General features: G+C 38.4%; 1 protein-coding gene across 3 annotated transcripts in view; it reads right to left on the bottom strand.

Moving 5' to 3' along the window:
• The window catches only part of CA8 (carbonic anhydrase 8), a 109,736-nt gene that overhangs the window by 82,723 nt on the left and 13,773 nt on the right, over window positions 1-13,240 (bottom strand). For all 3 annotated transcript variants that reach the window (XM_077166837.1, XM_077166839.1, XM_077166838.1), the window contains exon 3: window positions 1,317-1,441. In XM_077166837.1, the coding sequence (XP_077022952.1) occupies window positions 1,317-1,441 (125 nt within the window). The remainder of the gene's footprint in view (window positions 1-1,316; window positions 1,442-13,240) is intronic.

Below are 13,240 nucleotides of genomic sequence, written 5' to 3' on the forward strand. Positions count from 1 at the left end.
TATAAAAGGGAGATTCAGAGAGAGCAGAGAAGAATTACAGAGCCACGAGAAAGCCATAACAGAGAACACCGCAGAATCACGAAGCAGAGAGTCCACCAGCCAGTGACTTTTGGAGATGAAGAAGGAAAACACCTCCCAGGGAGCTGGAGAGGAAGATAGCAGATGATGCCATGTTCGCCATGTGCCCTTCCAACAGAAAGAAAAACACTGACTGTGTTCACCATATGCCTTTCCACTTGAGAGAGGAACCCTGAACTTCATCAGCCTTCTTGAATCAAAGTATCTTTCCCTGGATGCCTTAGATTGGAAATGTCCAAAGAGACTTGCTTTAATTGGGACATTTCCATGGCCAATTTCCAATGTTAACTTGCAACTTACTAAATTCCCCTTTTAAAAAGCCATCCTATTTCTGGTATATTGCATTCTAGCAGCAAGTAAACTAGAACAGTAATGGATAGCGCTGATAGTAGCACAACACTGTGAATGTAATTCACTCCACTGAAACGTACACATGAAAGTGATTAAAATGGAAAATTTTGCAGTATATAAATATATATGTTCCCACTAAAAGAACGATTTTTTGAAGGTAAATTATAAGAAGTCTGTTCTCAAGGAGCTCACAGTCAAGTGCAGAAAAATACAATGGACACTAAATGTTACAATACATGTGTTCCATGCCATAGCCACAACGTGTCAAGTACAAACAGAAAGGAAGGAGAAATTAATTCTGCCCATAGAAGGAACTCAGGAAAAACCCCATAGAGGAAATGATATTTCAATTGGATGTTGAAGAAAGACCGGAAATTGACTGAGAAGATAAATGGAGAAGTGAATCCTTCAGGCAAAAGAATTTACTCTAAAAACTCTCTCTAATGGCTTGGGATGAATAAAACCAACCTACTACTTTTAACTAAACAGGGCTGAAGAAGACTTTTAATTACTGTTGAAGTTTCACCAAATGTTATTTGTTTTCAGCTCATCAGTTATTCATAGCATCTTCCAAAATGACCCATTGAATTTGCACAGGCAGGTGAATTTTTATAACAGCCTTAATACAGGGGTGAAACTTAAGAGTACCGGCTACCTTTACAAACAATTGCTCATCCAAGGCCTTGTATATTCCAAGCTCATTAAGGTAGGTGTGAAGCTTCATTTGCTGCTCTAAGTTCACATTTCATGAAGCACTTTTTAATTTTAATACAAATCACTAAAACTCAGGAGCTATCCCTCTACTTTTAAACTAAACAATTTTCAGTAAATCACTGAACAGTTGATGTAAACAATGAGAGTTTTACCAGATAATTCTTTATTCTTACCTCCATGGGAAAAGCTTTGAAATTAACAGTGTGCTCAGAACCACGCTGGTTTTCTCTACCCCAATGAAATCTAACTTCATAGAGTTCAAATTCATGTCCTTGAGGCAATGGTCCTCCTGATAGAACTGAAAAAGAAAATATATTCTATTTAATTATATGTTGAACATATTTATTAGCAAAGCATTATAAATATTGGAGACAATTTTTGCCAAAAGCTCTCATGAGTACCAACAGCCATAAAGATAACTAAATCACAACTGCAAGGTGAATTTAAACCATTAGGTTTGGCCACAAGTCTTGTACTGGTCATTCAGATAAAGTAGTAGTTTCAAAACTCTAAAATACTTGGTAATAATCTATAGATTTTAACTTTCTGTGTATTTTAGATATAGGAGTTGACAAGGAAAACAAACCCAGTAGCTATACACCCTCCCTGAGAATTAAATTTAGCAATGATGAAGTGCTAAGAACTCAGACTGACCATTAATTTACTGTATCCATCAATAAATAAAGCCAGGATCACATATCATCCATTTGTCCTAGTTGGCATTCATTTTAGAGAAGAGGGGTGGGCTAACAAAATTTACTATTAAAGTCGATCTGACTTTCCAACAGTGAAATCACACTTAAATAGCAGACGGCTGTACAGCATTACATGCAATGCAAACAAACTAACACTGAAATAAAATATTAACAATACTCAAACATTTACATTAGTCTGACATGACCCTATCTTGATTCTTATTTTTCTGGATGTGGTCCAGAATTCTGTCCCAAACAGGGGCACAATAAAGGAGGATGAAAACCACATTTATGCAACAATCTGTCATGAAACTATAAAAGATATCATGACACTCCCTGATATCTTCAGTAAAAGCTTAAAATGAAGTTTATTACAAACAAGTAGCCCATTCCAACACAAAATGGTTTCTTAATTCAGGGCACTTTTCTTCTAGAAACCGCCAATTCTAAATATCAGAAGGCAATTATAGGCTGTGTCCAATCAAGAGCTGAAAAAATTAGTTCCCCTGGCTCCTGCAGTGAGTACTTTGAAACAGAATAACATTCCCACTTCAACGTCCTTTATGGGGACAGGGCCCAAACTGTTGCTGTCCATCCTTACTCTAAAACTGAAAGGCAAAGAAAGCAAATGGTTGTGACAATACTTATTTGGTTGATTAGTTCTTCATATAATAACTTGTTCCAAAAAGGATTTAAGGCCTCTTCCATCAAGGTGCATACAATGCAGCAAGACAGCATAAATTAGAAAGAAGAGCAAAGGGAAAACAAAGGCAGAGGCAGAAAATAGATTGAGAAATGGAGCAGAAAACAGATCAAGAAATGAGGCTACCAAATTAAATCCATGTCAGGAAGCCCCTGCTGAAAGTGCCCTAAGAATTTGGTTCTAAAATTTCTGACACTCAAAAAAGAAGAAAAAAGGCATTAATAGTAAAAAGAGATTTTTATTTTTCGAGTGGATAAACCTTGCATGAAAGGGGAAAAGGGAGGCAAGGTACATGACCTTTAGGATAATGCTACCTCACATAATTTTTAATGTTCTTCTTCAAGCTCGGTCTTTTGTAAGGCTCATGACAAACCAAGGGGTCAGGGTTGCACCCCAATGACAGACAAGAAAAGTGCAAGAGGGGTTTACAGGTGGCCTGCCCCACTCACCCAGCTCCAGTAAGGAGCCTTGAACTTGAATCTGCTGACGCACATCCCACTGCTGAGAAAGAGATGGGGAAAACCAAATTTCAGTATCTGTGAGCATAAAAAATAAATGACTCCTCTAAGTATGGATTTCTAAACTACAGCCTCTTCTTTGAATATTCCATATCATCTGATTTCCCAGGAAAACCAAAAACACTGTTTAAAATACTTGGAACAAAAGGTGGGTAAGATGGTAGCATGGTGAGGAGTAGAATTTAATTCATCCTCCAGAACAGCTAGTAAATAGCAGGAATGGTACAGAACAATTGCTGGGGCCACATCACTGACTGGACACACAGCCTACACCAGTATGGACCAGGTGAACTGGCTGAGACTCCAAGCAGGACTGTCAGTTCCCCAAGCCACAGTGGCCAGTGCCTCTTCCCGACAGGCATTACAGACAGGTTTCCCAAGGGGAAAGGAAACAGATATTACTAGTAGCAAGGGTTTAGGTCAACCAAGCTCCAACTAGATAATTAATTAACAAATTCTCACTACTGAAAACAGGCACCCAACACAGATAAGCCTGGAATAAGCACTAAAGGAACCAAGAGTTTACCCCTGCAGAGAGGAGGTTGGGCTGACGGAGAAAAAAAAACACAGAGACTTTTTGACATTACAAAATACTGGAAAAGGGCCAAACCCCAAGAAAAAGGGGCACACAGAGCCTGGGGATACACAGAGCTACATACCAACTCAGGCTCTTGATTGGCCAATGTGGGGAGCAGGGGTCCAGTTCTGAAAAGGCTTTTTTGCTTTTTTTTTTGTATACTATATGATGTGGGTCACATTTCGTTCTTTTTCCGTGCAAGTATCCCCTTACTGCAGCACCATTTGTTTGGTTTTGTGTTTGTTTGCTTGCTTGTTTGTTTGTTTGAGAAGTGCAAGGATGGGCTGGAAATTGAACCCAGATCTTCTGCATGGCAGGCAAGAATTCTACCACTGAACCACTCATGTATACCCTGCTTTTTTTTAACCTCTTAACAGCTCATTAGATAAAACTGCAAGCACTCTCAGGCTCCAGTACTGCTCAGACAAAGGTGGAACTAAGGCATGTCTGAGAGATAAAGTTAGTAAAAGTGGTTAATTCCCTAAGGGGCATATCTTACCCAAGAGTAAGGGAGGCAAGGTCCAGCTCAAGTGGAGGCCCTCATTCAGGTAATTCAGGCCCCAGGGGATGAAAACAAAAGTGAGAAAAAAAAGCCCAGCTATTACTGCAGCCTCTGTCTCAACCATGCCCCTGGCAGGTAAAGTATGCTGAAATTAAAGGCACTGCATCACTTAATGCTGGTGGGAGGCTGCGGTCAGACAAGCACCACATGCCAGGCAGAATAGAAAAAATATAGCCTAGAGGCTTCATAGGCAGGTCTGACAACCTGCTAGGTCTCACCCTTATGTTGACACTGGCTACTCTCTCCTCCTGAGAGGTGGGCCTGTCTGGTCTGGGAAAACCTAACTGAGGTGTATAATACCCTCCTCATGAAAAAAAAGCTCCATATATGCAGGACAGGAAATGAAAAACAACTGAAAAATTCTGACCAGTTAGACAGAACCTATGCTGAAGTCTAGAATAAGTTGAACTCAATGTCAAAGAACAGATAGAGAAAAAAGCCATCCAGCAAGAAAACGTTATGTAAAACAGTGAAAATAACCTTGAGAATAAACTAATTAAGTAAATCAAATGTTTAGACTCCAGCAGAAAATAACAAGTCATGCTACAAAAACTGAAGTTATGGCCCAGTCAAAGGAACAGACCAACAATTCAAATGAGATGCAGGATGTTCAAACAGACATGAAAATGTCATCAAAAATCAAATCAAAGAGTTGTAGGATATAAAGAAGACATTGGCCAAACATAAAGAGCTCAGAAGTTTGAAAAAACAAATACATTAACTTACAGAATGGAAGGCATGATAGAAGAGACTAAAAAAAAATGGAAATCTACAACAATAGATTTGAAGAGGCAGAAGAAAGGATTAGTGAACTAGAGGACAGGACATCTGAAATCCAGCACACAAAAGAAAATACAGGGAAATGAATGGAAAAATATGACCAAGGTCTCAGGGATCTGAATGACAATAGAAAGTACATGAATGTATGTGTTGTGGATGTCTCAGAATGAGAAGAGAAGGGAAAAAGAGCATAAAGACTAATGGAGGAAGTAATCACTGAAAATTTCCCATCTCTTCTGAAATACATAAAATTACATATCCAAGAAGGGCTGCATGCCCCAAACAGAATAGATCCAAATAGACATACTCAAGATACCTACTCAACAGATTGTCAGATGTCAAAGATAAAGAGAGAATTTTGAAAGCAGAAAGAGAAAAGCAATCATCACATACAAGGGAAGCTCAATACGACTATGTGTGGATTTCTCAGAAGATACCATGGAGGTGAGAAGACAGTGGTATGATATATTTAAGATTCTAAAAGAGAAAAACTGCCAACCAAGAATTCTATAACCAGCAAAACTATCCATCAAAAATGAGAGGGTGTGCTGGTTTGAAAGGATGTATGTACCCTAGAAAAACCATGTTTTAATCCTAATCCCATTTTGCAAAGGCAGCCATTTCTTCTAATCCCTATTCAGTTCTGTACCCTTGAAACTGAATTAGATCATCTCCCTGGAGATGTGACTCAATCAAGAGTAGTTGTTAAGTTGGATTAGGTGGAGCCGTGTCTCCACCCATTCAGGTGGGTCTTGATTAGTTTACTGGAACCCTAGAAAAGAGTAAATATTTTGGAGAGTGCGAGAGATTCTGAAAGAGCAGAGAACGATACAGCCACAGAAGCAGAGAGTCCACCAGCCAGTGACCTTTGGAGATGAAGAAGGAAAACACCTCCCGGGGAGCTTCATGAAATGAGAAGCCTGGAGAGAAAGCTAGCAGATGATACTGAGTTCGCCATGTGCCTTTCCAGATGAGAGAGACTCCCTGACTGTGTTTGCCATGTGTTGTTTCACTTGAGAGAGAAACCCTGAACTTCATTGGTCTTCTTGAACCAAGGTCTCTTTCCCTGGATGCCTTAGATTAGAGATTTCTATAGACTTGTTTTAATAGGGACATTTTTCTTGGTCATAGAACTGTAAACTTGCAACTTATTAAATTCCCCTTTTTAAAAGCCATTCTATTTCTGCTATATTGCATTCTGACAGCTAGCAAATTAGGACAGAGAGAGACTAAAATATTTTCAAAGAGTCACTGAAAGAATTTGTGACTAAGAGACCTGCTCTATAAGAAATACTAAAGGGAGCACTACAGGCAGATAGGAAAACACAGGAGAGAGAGGTCTGAAGAAGAGTGTAGAAATGAAGACTATCAGTAAAAGTTAAAAGAGAAAAAATTAGAAAAGACATATAAAATCCAAAAGACAAAATGGCAGAAGAAAGTATTGCCTTCATAGTAATGGCATTAAATGTTAATGGATTAAACTCCCCAATCAAAAGACACAGACTGGTGGAATGTATTAAAACATGTGCCCCTCTATATGTTGTCTATGAGAGACTCACTTTAGACCCAAAGACAAAAATAGGTTGAAAGTGAAAGTTGGGGAAAGATATTTCATGAAAAAAGAAGAAGAAAGAGCAAAAATTGAGGAATTAACTGTTCACTTGGAAGAACTAGGAAAAGAACAGCAAACTAACCCCAAAGCAAACAAAAAGGAAAGAAATAACAAAGATTAGAGAAGAAATAAATAAATTGAGAATATGAAAGCAATCAAGAAAATCAACAAATCCAGAAGTTGGTTCTTTGAGAAAACCAGCAAAATCAATGGATCCTTAGCTAGGTTGAAAAACAACATCAAAAAAGATGATGCAAACAAAATCAGAAATGTAGGAGGAGACATAAACATTGACCCTGCAGAAATAAAGAAGGTAATGAGAGGATACTATGAGCAACTATGTGCTAATAAACTAGACAACACAGATTAAATGGACAACTTCCTAGAAAGGCATGTACAACCAACATTGACTTGAGAAGAAATAGATGACCTCAACAAACCAATCACAAATAAAGAGATTGAATCATCATCAAGAAGCTCCCAAAAAAAGAAAAATCCAGGACCAGATGGCTTCACATGTGAATTATACCAAGAATTCAAGAAAGGATCAGTACCAATCCTGCTCAAACTATTCAAAACAACTGAAAAGGAGGGAAAGATACCTAACTCATTTTATGAAGCCAACATCACCTTAATACTAGAGCCAACAAAGCTACTAAAAGAAATGAAACTTACAGACCAATCTCTTTAATGTATATAGGTGCAAAAGTCCTGAACAAAATATTCGCAAATCGAATCCAGCAGTACATTAAAATAATTATACATTATGACCAGGTGGGATTTATTTCAAGTATGTAAGGCTGGTTCAACACAAGAAAATCAAGTAATGTAATGCACCATATCAATAAATCAAAATGGAAAAACCACATGATCATCTCGATTGCCGCAGAAAAGGCAATTGATAAAATTCAACATACTTTCTTCATGAAAACCCTTCAAAAGATAGAAAAAGAAAGGAATTTCCTCAATATAATAAAGGGAATATACAAAAAAAACCATAGCTAACATCATCCTCAATGGGGGAATGACTGAAAGCTTTCCCTCTAAGATCAAGAACAAGACAAGGATGCCCAATGCTACCATGGTTATTCAACATTGTACTGGAAGTTCTAATCAGGGCAATAACACAAGAAATAAAAGGCATCCAAATTGGAAAGGAAGAAATAAATCTCTCACTGTTTGCAGATGATATGCTACTCTATGTTGAAAATCCCAAAAAAGCTACAGCATAGCTACTAGAGCTGGTAAATGAGTACAGCAAAGTGACACATACAAGATCAACACCCAAAACTCAGCAGTGTTTCTATACACCAGTGATGAGCAATCTGAAGAGGAAATGAAGAAAAAAATCCATTCACAGCAGCAAACAAAGGAATCAAATATTTAGGAATAAATTTAACTAAGGATACAAAAGACCTATACACAGAAAATGCTAAAATAAATATGGAAGACCTGAAAAAATTGAAGGGTATACCATGTTCATAGAATGGAAGACTAAATGTACTTAAGATGACAATTCTACCCTAATTGATGTATAGATTCATTGCAATACCAATCAAAATCCCAACAACTTACTTTGCAGAAATGTAAAAAGCAATAACCAAACTTATTCAGAATGGGAGTGTGCTCTGAATAGCTAAAAATATCTTTAGAAAGAATAATGAAGTAAGAGGTCTCACACTACCTGACTTTAAAGCATATTACAAAGCTACAGTGATCAAAATGCAATGGTACTGACATAAACATAGATATATTGAATGTGCCAGTTTGAAGATATTATGTACCTCAGAAAATCCCTGTCCTTCAATCTTCATTCAGTATTGCTGGGTGGGACCTTTCTGATTGTTTTCATGGAAATTTGACCCACCCAATTATGGGTGCTAACTTTTGATTAGATTTTTTTCCATGGAGATGTGTCTCCACCCATTCAAGGTGGGGCTGCTTACTAGAGCCCATGTGAAAAAAAAAATGTATTTGTAGAACCCCTTGAAGACTAGAGAAAAAAATATGGGACTATTAAACTTTCCCATCTGGGAAACCCCTGGTACTCTCTCTCACATTATTTCTCCCAAGAAAATAGGCCAAGCACTTGGTTTTGAGGCTTGCCCTTACGAAACTTATTTTTGGAGTGGAGAAACTAAGACTACTTGTAATTAGGCCTAAGAGTTGGGTCCAGGAAGCATCTTTTGTAGCTTAGATGTGGCCTCTTTCACTCTTTAAGCCCAACTCTGCAAGGAAAATCATTACCCTCACTTCTGACTCCCTCCCTACATAATATTCAGGGGTGAAAGTCACCTGGTCCAGGCACTGTGGGATCGACAATGGCTTCTGGACCAAAAGGCGGAAAAGAGCTATAACAAAACAAGATATCAGTGGCTAAAAGAATTCAGATAGAGTCAAGAGGTTATTGTGGAGGCTACTGTTAAATGCAACCTTCAGCTAGATATTGCTAATTGCTGTGGTTTGCCAAACCCTAACCAACAACATTCCTGTTAACTCTAAAGAACACCTAGGGCTCTAACTGAGACACTACAAAAGCTTCATGCAAAGTTTACTTTCCTGAAACCTATAACTTCTGGAGAGTACCTTATCTAGATCAGATAAGTCTTGAAACCCAGAGGTGACCATTTTGGAGAAAGCTTTAGAGCCATGACAGCTACCAGAATTATCAGAGCCAAGAGAATGGAGAGAGCCATGGGGAAGCCATTGAAGAGAAAGCTAGCAGAGCTTGCCATGTGCCTTTCCAGCTGAGAGAGATCCTGAATATCATTGGCCTTCTTGATCTAGCTAAACATCTAGGATCTTTCCCTAGATGTCTTAGATGGGACATTTTTATAGGCTTGCTTTAATTTGGACATTTTCACAACTTTAAAACTGTAAACTTGTAACTTATTAAATTCCCCTTTTTAAAAGCCATTCCATTTCTGGTATATTGCATTCTGGCAGCTTGCAAACTAGAATAATGACCAATGGAATTGAATTGAGCATTCAGAAATAGACCCTCTGATCTATGGACAACTGATCTCTGATAAAGCAGTCAAGCCAACCCACCTGGGACAGAGCAGCCTCTTTAATAAACCATGTTTGGAGAACTGGATATCCACATTCAAAAGAATGAAAGAAGATCTATATCTCACATCCTATACAAAAATTAACTCAAAATGAATCAAAGACCAAAACATTAGAGCCAGGACCATAAAACTTTTAGAAGAAAATGAAGGGAAATATCATAAATCTTGTCATAAGAGGCAGCTTCCTAGACCTTACACCCAAAGCACAAGTATTGTAAAAAGAAATAGATAAATGGGATCTCCTCAAAATTAAACACTTTTGTGCATCAAAGAACTTTGTCAGGAAAGTAAAAAGGCAGCCTATACAATTGGAGACAATATTTGAAAACCACATATCAGATAAAGGTTTAGTAACCAGAATATATAAAGAGATTCTTCAACTCAACAATTAAAAAAGGCAAACAACCCAATCAAAAAATGGGCAAAAGACATGAATAGACATGTGCCAGTTTGAAAAGGTTTATGTACCCTAGAAAAGCCATGCTTTAATCCTAATCAACCTTGGGGGAGCAATGATTTCTTCTAATCCCTATTCAGTACTGTATGTTGGAAACTTTAATTAGATTATCCCCATGAAGATGTGACTCAATCAATATAGGTATTAACCTTGATTGGTTGCACTGGAATTCTTGAAAAGAAGAAGCACTTTGGAAAAGGCTAGGGAATAAGACAGAAAGCCACAAGATTCTGAGAGAGCAGAGAATGCCGCAGAACCACGAAGCAGAGATTTTGCCATTCAGTAACTTTTGGAAATGAAGAAGGAAAATGCCTCCTGGGGAGCTGGAGAGGAAGCTAGCAGATGGCACCATATTCACCACATGCCTTTCCAGATGAGAAAGAAACCCTGACTGTGTTCGCCATGTGCCTTTCCACTTGAAAGAGAAACCCTGGACTTCATCAGCTTTCTTGAATTAAAGTATCTTTTCCTGGATGCCTTAGATTGGACATTTCTATAAACTTGTTTAATTAGGACATCTCCATGGCCTAAAAAGTGTTAACTTGCAACTTATTGAATTCCTCTTTTGAAAAACCATTCCACTTCTGGTATATTGCATTCCAGCTGCTAACAAAGTAGAGTAAGACACTTTTCAGAAGACGAAATAGAAATAGCTAAAACGCACATGAAAAGATGTTCAACTTCACTGGCTATTAGGGAAATACAAATCAAACCCACAATGAGATATCATCTAATACCTACTAGAATGGCCATTATCAAAAAAGCAGAAAACAACAAGTGCAGGAAAGGATGTAGTGAAAGAAGCACACTTATCCAGTCTTGGTGGGAATGTAAAATGGTACAACCTCTCTGAAAGTCAGTTTGGTGGTTCCTCAGGAAGCTAAGTATAGAATTACCATATGATCTAGCAACCCCATTACTAGGTATATATTCAGAGGAACTGAAGGCAAGGACACAAATGAACATTTGCATACCGATGTTCATAGCAGCATTCTTTAGGACTGCCAAGAGATTAAAACAGCCCAAATGTCCATCAATGGATGAGTGGCTAAACAAGCTGTCGTATAAATATACAATGGAATATTATGCAACTGTAAGACAGAATGAAGTTATGAAGCATGTAACAACATGGATAATCCTTGAGGACATTATGCTGAGTAAAATGAAGCAGAAACAAAAGGACAAATACTGTATGGTCCCACTAAAATGAACTAACATTAATGAGTGAACTTTTGAGAGTTAAGTTAAAAACACAGGTTATTAGGAGATAGAAATAGGGTAGAGATTGGGCTTTTGGTGATGACGATCAAATGTACAAGTATAAAAACATATTCCTTGAGGGAGAACAAATGAATGTCAACACAGCAAGGTGTTAAAAATGGATGTTGGTATGCAGCAAAAAGTACAATCCATGCAAGCCAGGGTCTATAGTCAATAGTAACATTGTAATATGCTTACACTAAATGTAACAAAGGCATTATGCCAAAAGTAAATGTCAACAGGTGAGGGGCATGGGGGAGGGGTACGGATTCTTTGTGGAAAAAACAGAAAATATCTTCATATAGATTATGGTAGCAAAGGCATGTCTATTAGGTTGGGTTGTATGGTGTGTGCATAAAACACAGAGAAACAACTGCTAGAGAAAAAGATGTACCTATGCACTGCTGGTAGGGAAACTGAGAGGTGCAGCCCCTCTGGAGGGCAGTGTGGTGGTTCCACAGGAGGCTAGGGGTGGGGGTGCCATATGATCCTGCAACCCCATTGCTAGGTGTAACTGGAGGAACTGAGAATGGGGACATGAATGGACGGAGGTAGCCTAAGGGTACAAAGACTGAGGGAATGAAGGGGAAACTATGGCGTAAACACACAATGTACTTCTGAGCAGCAACAAGAAGGAGTAAAGTTGTGAGGCATGCAACTAGGTGAACGAACCTTAAGTACAGTAAATGAAATGGCAGAAACAAAAAGACAAATACTATCAGGCCTCACTCGTGAACAAACTATGATGTACAAACTCAGAAAATTGAAGTCAAGAGCATGGGTTATCAGGTTGGGGCCTATTGTAAAGGGTCTTTGGTTTTAAACTCTTACAGCAGTCACATATGTTCAGGAGTTGTAACTGTTATTTCTAAATTCTAGGATACTGAGCTGTTTGTATATAACCTGCTCATTCCCGGTAACTTTTTTTTTGGGTATTTATATGACACCTGAAATGAAAGTTAGAGCTCTGAAGCTATGAAAGTCAGCATTATGCCATACAGCAACTGCTGAAAAGATTGAAAAAAGAGATCAGACTTCAACTAGAGATATGAATGAAGCTGATCTGGACAGGACTAAAGTAAATCAGAATCCAAGGTAAAGGATGATATCTTCCTTATTTTAAAACTTCAACTTGTGTGTGAGACCAAAGGGTTTATTTGATGCAAAATCTGTATTCTGGGTAGCGTACCTAATTTAACTTGTATGGTCAGTTTATTTGAACACCATAAGTACATGGAATCTTGAATACAGCGTGAGATCTTGTTGGCTTGTTCAGGTTAGTGTGAGTATATCTCAGAGTAATTTGAGCAGAGAATAAAAAAGTATTTGCAAAAATCCCCTTCCAGGACTGCGGAGAAAGGAGGAAATATTCAACTTCCCCATTTGGGGAATTCCTGATATTCTTGCAAGCAGTGGAGACGACCAAATCAATAGGCTGAGCCTTCCATCTTGGGGTTTGCCCCTATGAAACCTATTCCTGCAAAGGACAAGCTAAGCCTACGTAAAATGAGCCTTAAGCATCACCTCCAGAGAACCTCCTTTGTACTCAGATGTGGCTTCTCTCTCTAAGCCAACTTGGCAGGTGAACTCTCTACCTCCCTCCTCTGGGGGACTTGACTCCCAAATCTCCTTGGCAACAAGGGACAGTTCTCCTAGGAGGAGCTGGGATACAGCATCACGAAAATGAAAAAGCATCCTTGGCCAAAAGGGGGTAGGGAGAAATGAGACAAAATAAAGATTCAGTGGCTGAGAGATTTCAAACAGAGTCGAGCTCTGGAGCTTATTCTTATGCATTATATAGATATCCCTTTTAGTTTATGGTGTATTGGGGTGGCTGCAGGGAAGTACCTGAAACTGTTGAG

This window comes from Tamandua tetradactyla, chromosome 6 (assembly GCF_023851605.1).
Source record: "Tamandua tetradactyla isolate mTamTet1 chromosome 6, mTamTet1.pri, whole genome shotgun sequence".
Taxonomy (NCBI): domain Eukaryota; kingdom Metazoa; phylum Chordata; class Mammalia; order Pilosa; family Myrmecophagidae; genus Tamandua; species Tamandua tetradactyla.